This window comes from Arachis ipaensis, chromosome B05, assembly GCF_000816755.2.
Source record: "Arachis ipaensis cultivar K30076 chromosome B05, Araip1.1, whole genome shotgun sequence".
Taxonomy (NCBI): Eukaryota; Viridiplantae; Streptophyta; class Magnoliopsida; order Fabales; family Fabaceae; genus Arachis; species Arachis ipaensis.
In genome coordinates this window covers 1,784,565-1,793,512 of record NC_029789.2, presented here as the reverse complement: position 1 = coordinate 1,793,512, position 8,948 = coordinate 1,784,565, and the positions used below count along the sequence as shown (strand labels likewise).

Below are 8,948 nucleotides of genomic sequence, written 5' to 3'. Positions count from 1 at the left end.
AGTATCACTTGATCATGTGTACATATATAAAATTTTCAATTCAAATTTTAAGAATAAAAAAATTACTTTTTAATTTAGATATGGAAGGACGGATGGTGTAGGACGCAGTTATGGAGTATATAGGTATTTTATGTAATTGTGGTGTCAAGAATAAAAATCAGACCGTTCGATTTTTTAAACACAAATCGGAGGATCCGATTACCTTAGTCAAAATTTAAATTTTTTCTTCCACACTAATCGAATAGGCTTAATTTTTTTTGCATCCAATTTCTTTATCCCTTGTTTCAAAAAAAACTGTTCTACGTCCATATCTAACACCCACATTCTCCACAACAATGCACAACACACATGCTTCTCATATCTAAAAAAATGAACCTAAAAAATTATATATTTTTTAGAAAAAGGCCAACAAATTATGAATACACTAAAGAGACTAATCCTAATATTCCAAAATCCAAACATATATATGTAGGTGATCGATATTTTTTTATTTTTTCTTTCTTTTAAATCAACACTAGCAAGTGATTCATCATGTATATATATAGGGGAATGCTAGGGAACAATAAAAATTTTGAACAATATGAACAACCACCAATCAAATGAAAATACACTACATTCTAATTTAATGCTATTAATTAAATTTACTTTTTTAATTCTATTAATTCACATTGTTTACACATTGTTCAAAAATCTTGTTGGTTACCTATACTTTTTCATATATTAAATAATTGAAGAATTAAACATAAAATTTACTTTAAATATTAGAATCCATGGTTTGTTGTAGTTTTGTATAAATCTTGGGATTTTTCTGGGTGTTGGCTTTTAACTCCATAAATCATGGATTCTCAAATGTTTAACTCTATTTCGTTTAAAATTATTCTTTATTCTACGATTTGTGCTTACCATAACGATTTATGCACCGGAGAATATATAAGCATAAATTATTGTATTGAACAACCACTAATCAAATAAAAACACATTATATTTTTAAATTATTTACCTAAATTTTAATATTAAAATAATCATTCATACACCTAGTAAAATGAACATCCAATATATGTATTATTCACATTGTTTAATATTTTCATTATCTACCTATACTCTTTTTTTTTTTAAAACTAATACAGAAGCAACGACTTACATCAAAAGTGGGAGGACAGAAATGTTGTCCTTTCTCCTTTAAGACAATTTAATAGTTTTTACTCTTATTTAGTTTCTTTAAGGTCTAGTATTTAGGGTTTAAAAAAAATAAAAAATAAAAAAGTGAAATTTTTTATTGTGAACGATTTGAGAGTTAACTTGTGCACACTGATTGAATACATTATTGCTAGTATGATCGTATTTTTTTTTCTAGTTTTCAGTGGACCATTTTTTAAAATTATTATTGATCACATTGTGTGTGAAAATATTATATAATGTCTAGCTAAAATTCATACCTAAAGTTTTTACTCTTAGAGTCTTAGGTTTTTAAATCAATTTATGAAGTTAGGCACTCATATCTAGTTGTTTGCATGTTAAGAATTTATAAATAATTTTATATATTTGACTAAATTATTAATAATAAAACAGTAATTATTAATTATAAATAAATGACAAATAAAAGTCAAATTTTTATAAGTAATTAAAATGCAATCATTGTATTTGATAAGTTTCGTTGTGGAAAAAAAGTAATATTTATTTCTAAAACTTTCATATTTTCCAAAATGTAATCATATTTATTTAATGGTCAATGAGTTATAACTCAAATAACATAGTATTCTTATACTCGTCTAAGAGGTTGCGGGTTCTTATAGCTCAAATGGCATAGTCTCCACATAAGGTTGTGGGTTCGAGTCTCCTATCTTTGGTAAAAAAAAAAAAAAAAAGAGGTTGCGGGTTCAAGTTTTTCTATTAAAAAAAAAAATCCTATTTATTTAATGAATAAAAATAAGGTTCCTGATATCTTTTCGTTAAAATAACCCATAGCATTTTATAATACCCGTCTAGACTTTTATAATTAAGAGAATATTTTAGTCTTTTATAATAAAATTTAATACTTTTTAAATCAATTAAACACTTTTAATATTAAAAAAACATTATAATCATTTAAAGTTAGTCCTAAATGGTGTAGTTTAGTCGTTTTAAAATCAACTCCGATTTTTTTTTCTTTCTATGACAAATGAAATAACCTTAATCTTAAAAGAGGTATTTTAACATTTTAAAATTAACTAAATTAGGCATTGCACAACAGCAACACTACTAAGTAGAAGTAAATACGCCAATGAATTATAGCTCAAATGACATAGTCTCTCTATACTCAATTAAGAGGTTGCGGATTCGAGTCTCCTATCTTTGGTAAAAAAAAAAAAAAAAGAAAGAAGTAAATACCAAAAAAAGAAAAAGTACAAAATGATTACTTTCTAGGCTTCAAACTATATTATCAAGTGAAATTCTGCCTACTTAAGCCACCACATATTTGAAAAGAAATCATATCATTTACATAAGAACCAAAAAACCATATAATTACAGTTGCAATGGTAAAACTTTAAATGGCAAAACACTAAGTTAACCCAATACTAAAGTTCATATATGTTATTCTGAGTTCAAGGTTCTCCTTGATAGTGATAACCATAATGGAGATGAGAGGGTTCATGGTAGTAATAACTAGGTGATGAAGTTGGATAGTCATTATAATGAGGTGGAGAAGGTTCTTCAATATGATGATGATGGGATGCAGAAGGGGAGCTATGCTCACTCATCAATGGAGGACTAGCTGCATGAGTTTCATGTTTGTCTACTCTTACTTCAATCCTTTCCTCTTCTTCAACCTCGAACGACCGGAAGATTGGATGCAAGTACGCGTCTGCTAGATATGCCTTGATGTTTAAGTCAGGTTCTGTGGATTTCTCTAACAAATCCTTTGACATTGCCTCCTGAATACACATGAAATAGAAATCAGTTTCCAAATATAGGAAATCCAAGGCTTGTTCAGGTTCTGTTTTCATTTTCTATTTTCATTCTTTAGTGTAGAACAGAAAACAGATGTTATCATTTTTTGTTTCTTTCTTGGCAAAATCCTAAAAGCAAATAACATTAAAAATGAAAAACCATTAGAATTCTTATCTATCTCCTAAGGTTTGTTATCCTTGACTAGTTGGCAAGTTGTAATATATTGGCCTATTGCATATAGTACCATATCATATCATACCTCAAGAGGGTACTTCCTGAATGCAGGCTCGAATCGGCTCCGGCAGTAGACATGAAATACATATGTCAACGCCGGTAAGATAACGAGCAACGGGGTAGACTTAGCCGCCTTCTTGGTGCTAAGCAGACCCAACAGGAGGAGCTGTGATATTATCAAGCTTGCTATGATTCTGCTGTGAACATGAGGCCAAAATGCAGCAGCACTTTCATACTGTTGATTGTAGACATTGATTATCTGAATAATTAACATATAAACTCATACTCAGAAAATACACAAAGATGAATGTATTCTGAATCAATGCATTTACATAAACATAAATGAGTTTGTGAACCTTCAAGCAAATTATCATTTCACATGCAGCATAGACACTCCAAAAACTAGGTGAATCTGAGCTTAAGATGTTATGAGATCATATTGATAGAGATACCGACCTGATGACGGTAAACCAGATATGCAAAGGCAAAGAAGACAACGATGAAAGGGAGAAGGAGCGGCGTCACCACGGCATACACAATTCCAAGAAGGAAGTATAGTTGAAGACTTGGAATAGTCTCTGGAAAGTCAACACTCCCGGGGTCCATTGCCTTTCCTCTATCTCTGTCAGTTTTAACTAAGAACATGTTCTTGAGATGATAGATAACCAATGGCTTTAATCTGAGGATCTCACCAGCAATTCCAGCCCAGCCATCAACCATTATGTATGTCATAAAGAAGGTGGCCTTCATTGGAATCGAAACTCCGATGGTTCTAGGAATCCTGTTACCAATAAGTAGAAAAGATCAGTCACATTGAGTATTATGAGTTCATTAAGAACATAGGAATGAAACATTATAATAGGTTGCCTATTGAAAAATTGCCAAATATAGTATAAACATTCAAAAGAACATAGGAATCCAGAACAAACTCAAGTAACAATCGAGAAAGAAGTTATACTGTGTAGCTGACTGGTGAAGGAACGCATGCAGCTGCTCGAATGCAGTTCCAGTAATAATACTTCCCAGGAAAACATTTACAAGCATAAAATAATAATATTTCGATGCAGTCTTCCGCTCTAGCGTTGACAATGCAATATACCCCTCAATTTTCGACATGATCATCAGAACGGTGGGAAGAATATATAAGAATATTTTAAGGGCTAGACCAGGGAGAAAACCTTGTAGAAATGACTTGATGAATTTCCTGCACAAAGCCAAAGAAAATTTTGTGAACCAAAGTAAGAAGCAAGTTATCTAAGAGAAATTTGTGTAGTGATTATAAAACAAGATAAGAAAAAGAATAGGCAATGGTAAGTAAGGAATAATAGCCAATTTCAATGCCTTCAAGGCATAATAGAGAGAACACTAGATCTAGAATTCTGATCCATTTCAACAACTAAAATTAACAAATCAAAATCAAGGATGCAAAGGTGGTAATAGACTTAGGTCCACTTACAACTCTATCACAGTTCTGAGGAAAGGAGCAACTCTTTCAAGACCCTCCAAATTTGCAAGGGATTGCACAAAGGCAATGGGAATCATGTAGAAGAATATCAAGGCAAATACCAAAGCTGTTATCACGAATTTTCGGATGGTCAAAGAAACGAATGGAATGGCCAGGTTTCGCCAATATACATCACGAGGCTCTGGAGCCCAATCAGTCAACCAGAGAGTAGGATTTTTGCTTTGTTGGGTTTGAGCACAGACCGATGCCCCCCAACGCGAATCGAATGAAAGAAAAGCAACTGGCAAAACAGATTTTGAATCTTTTATAACTCTCTGGCGCTCTGATATCATCTGCAAAAGATGTAGCTCAATGAACACAAGCAAAATGCAAGTAGTCCTGAAAGGACTATGAAAGGAGGTATCTATGAAGACTTAACATGCAAAGAAAATAGAATGAAAACATGAATTACCAATGTATCAAGGTCCTTAATTACTTGTTTGTAGTACTCAATAGCATCAACTTTCCGACCCAGAAGACCTAAAAAGCCGGTCTATAAATCAAGACAGGATAACAATATCAGGGATCAGAACAAATTTTCACAAAGTCACTAGACAAATTGCTCGAGTTCATACGAATCACATACATTGACAGTTGGTCTCTTCTTGTCAGGATGCCTATCAAACTTTAGCTGGTAATAGTCCAGCCAATTTTGAAGTCTCTCTCTTCTTCTCACAAGCTTGGCAAATTTGTTTGCATTGTAGACCCCCTGGAAATTAAATGCAGAAAAATATGAATATGATGTTCTGCAAAGAAATGTTTTGCTCAATTAACTACATCATTGCTCATCAATTAACTTATACAGTGAAGAATATAATGAAAATTATTACCTGGTGTCCAATATAATGATTAGGGTGGTTTGTTTGAAAGAAGCTATCCACCGTTTCAGATATCGAGTGGCCAGAAATATGAGGGATATTTCTGACAACTACCTGCAACAAGCATGAAAAACATGAATCTGTGAAATGGAGTTTCAAAGCAAATTAGGGAAGCGAAACCAGAACTAGGATATGCAACTCACTGTGAATTGCTCTACACGCCTGCGTTGTGAGGCGAAGAAAGCCAATCTCATTGATGCTACATTATCATACTCCTTGTAAAGCAGGAAACAAATCCATGCTGTGAACAGGTATTCTAATCCTATGTGAACGAAAAATCTGAAACAAACAAGTAACTGTATTAGTACTAAATCATAGTACCAGCAATATGTACTGTATCTGTAATTAAAACAGTAACCATACCTTGTGGATTTAGGAGGAACATTCGATATTGAGAGTTTATCAATGTTGCTCACTACCAATTCTTTTCGTAAGAAAAACAATGTCCCACTTGACACATTTACTGGAATCAAAATCAGGAGTGCCACCACAGTCACTGGAACAAAAATCTTTATGCTGCAAATATAAGAAAAAATAAACAAGATTGAGAATAAGCATGGCACAGTAGAATAATTTGAATAACAAAGTTAATTTAAAACTAAAAGTAGCTGCTTCTACTAATTTTCATGATGTGCAAAAAAGATACACTCCCTCTGCATATTGATAATTCATTTTCGGTGCAATTTATATCTATACAAACTAATTTAATATAAAACTGTGTGGAGTAACTATACTAATTCTGAAATTCCAAGGACTGTGTAAATATAATAAACAGAAAAAACCGCATGTGCAACCCACATAGACATAGGTAACTCAGAAAAGGTTCACATGGATAACAAACACCCAAAAGCTAAAGCTTCCACGGAAAGGCTTAGAAAAAAGCCTGTAACTAAACAAAAGAAAGTTGAAAACCACACGGCACAACTCCGAATATCACTTATTAATCAAAATTATGCAACCCTCCAATACTCCATACCATAAGCATGAAAAACTAGAGATTGTTCCTCAACAAAGTTTTCAACATGATAACCATCAATTTCACAACAAACAAAATCACAATTTCCAGAATCACATGAGAGCAGATAAGTTTCCACGACCCTTTTACTTCAAAAGAGAATATTAAAAGAAAAATGCAATGGACAATGCACCCAAAAGTGAGATAATATAAAATTCAAAGAGAGAACCAAAAAGATTAGAACTTTTCACAACCCATTATGAGTTTTGATGAAATAGCAGATAATAGTAGGACATAAACAACAATTCAGCAATATAAAAAAGAGAATTATCAATAAAGTTTGAAACTTTAAAACAACACAGGATAATGCACCTAAAAGTGAACATAAGTAAATTGAAACTTCTTTACAACCCAATATGAGCTTTGGTTAGATAGCAACTGATAGTAGGAGACAAACAACAAATAAACAATCTAGAAAGAGAATTACCAATAAAAATTGAAACTTTAAAGTAAAAGCAGAAAGCTACAAAAGGGAGAATGAATACCCAAGAGTATAGATTCTGAGAAAAGCAGCAGAGTCAAGACCAGCATGGGTAATGATCTCAGATTCACTCATCCTTAGAGCCTGTGGCATCCAATTGAGAAAAGTAAGGTAAGTTTTGAAATTGAGGTTCACAAATTTCCCAACAAAGTTTCTTGTTCCCCTTGGACTGCTCCTTCCACCACTGATATACCATTTCGGAAAATAAACTCTGTCATTGATGGGTTGAATTCTGAGAAGAGCAAAAGCCAGCAAGAATGCAAATGATGTGAGAATGTTTATGAATGCTGAGACACCAATGTCAGCTAAGGTAGCCATTGCAGAAACCACAACATAAACAACAACAACAAGAGAAAATGAACGAAGCAACTAGAAGACTAGATAGAGAAGAAGATAATGATGCGTTGAGGAAGCAAACAAAGGACAGTGGTGGGAATAGAAGGTGAAGAAGGCAACGAATAATAACTGATTCTCGTTTAACTCACACTACAGCAGAAAAAGTGGGGTTCTTTGCTGTAAGTTTAGACTTTTAGTGACATAAAACAATTGAGTAAGGTCATTAAAAAAATTGAAACTTGGGGTTCCGTTTTGATTATTTTATTGAAAAAAAAAAGGAATTGGGTGTTGGCTTATGATGAGTTAGAGTGCACTATCATCCTATAGCTAGTAGTTGAATATTTGCATGTTGCACATGGGAATGAGAAAGGACCTTTCGGGATTAGAGAGATAAAGGTAGCATAACACTAATAGCATTGTTGTGTTTTGGTGTTAACATAAGTGTATGTTTTGTTTTTTGTGTTGTCTCGTTTTGAGTTCCATGTGTCTCTTTTCCTGCCGTTGGATTTAGGGGTGAGCACGGGTCGATTTGGTTCGAGTTTATAGTAAACTTAGAATCGAACCGATCAAAATATAATTGGTTTGATTTGGTTTAAATTTGTATTTTTTTGTACATGTACCCGAATCAAACCAAACCGATTAAGAATGAATTTGTTCGGTTCGGATAATTGGGTACCCGATGACTTCAAAATTCATAAAAAAAAATCAAATTTTTATCTTAAAAATTCAACAAATACAATAAACATGTAATATCAATAGAAATAATCCAAACATCTTAAACACCAAATGCATTAAAAACTGAACTCATTAAAATTCAAACATATTAATAATGAATAATCATTGTTTAATTAAAAACCATATATATTTTTTTATTTTTTTCTTTAATTAATATATGATCGGGTTCGCGGATTGATTCGGGTTTCGCACCCCCAAAATCGATATCCGAACCAATCACTAACAAAAGTCATCGGTTTGGTTCGGGTTGAACCTGATTATCCGTTGGTTTCGGAACCAATTTAATTGGTTCGGTTCGGATTCGGACGGGTAATCGGGTACCCGGATAAATACGGAGAGACTATATCATTTGAGATATAACTCGTTGCAACATAATAATAGTAGTTAAATATACGTATAGATATTTTTTGTATCAAATTAAATTCACTTTAATACAAGAGTATATAATTAGTTGGTGGATTCACAAGATTTTTAAAATTGTGTTGTTTATGTAATTGTCCCTTGGTGCATGCTAATGAAAATCAATGATGGTGTCACGCATCAAAGAGATTGGGAATTAGTAGAAAGCAAAAGAAAACATATAAAAAAGGAATGAAAGGGACTAATCTTTTTGGGGTTTATGTCTTACTTTACCGGAATCTTTTCAATGGGAAAAAAAAAAGTTGGTGTAATAATGATGGAATCGCTATATTCACGGCAATAAATCGGTGATGTTAACCCATATGCATATGCACAAATTATTCTGCCTTATCCCCCAATATAAGAAGATAATAATCCGTATGATTGATTTATTCTGACAAAACGTAATCTATATTATATTTTAAATTTTGGTACACA

General features: G+C 32.5%; 1 protein-coding gene across 1 annotated transcript; it reads right to left on the bottom strand.

The window, feature by feature from the left end:
- LOC107642380 (CSC1-like protein At1g32090) lies at window positions 2,393-7,781 on the bottom strand. Its single transcript, XM_016345715.2, has 11 exons — window positions 7,045-7,781; window positions 5,908-6,060; window positions 5,688-5,823; window positions 5,497-5,598; window positions 5,253-5,375; window positions 5,079-5,159; window positions 4,619-4,959; window positions 4,121-4,366; window positions 3,619-3,943; window positions 3,188-3,421; window positions 2,393-2,912 (listed from the first exon to the last, which is right to left on the bottom strand). Exons 1-11 carry the CDS (start codon window positions 7,356-7,358, stop codon window positions 2,583-2,585), a joined length of 2,385 nt encoding a protein of 794 aa, XP_016201201.1. The 5' UTR covers window positions 7,359-7,781; the 3' UTR covers window positions 2,393-2,582.

Coding starts and splice junctions, on each gene's coding strand:
- LOC107642380 (XM_016345715.2), bottom strand. CDS start 7,358: ATGGCTACCTTAGCTGACATTGGTGTCTCAGCATTCATAAACATTCTC. Junction 5,599..5,687: donor GGCGTGTAGAGCAATTCACA/GTGAGTTGCATA, acceptor TGCTTGTTGCAG/GTAGTTGTCAGAAATATCCC. Junction 3,422..3,618: donor ATCTGGTTTACCGTCATCAG/GTCGGTATCTCT, acceptor TTAATTATTCAG/ATAATCAATGTCTACAATCA.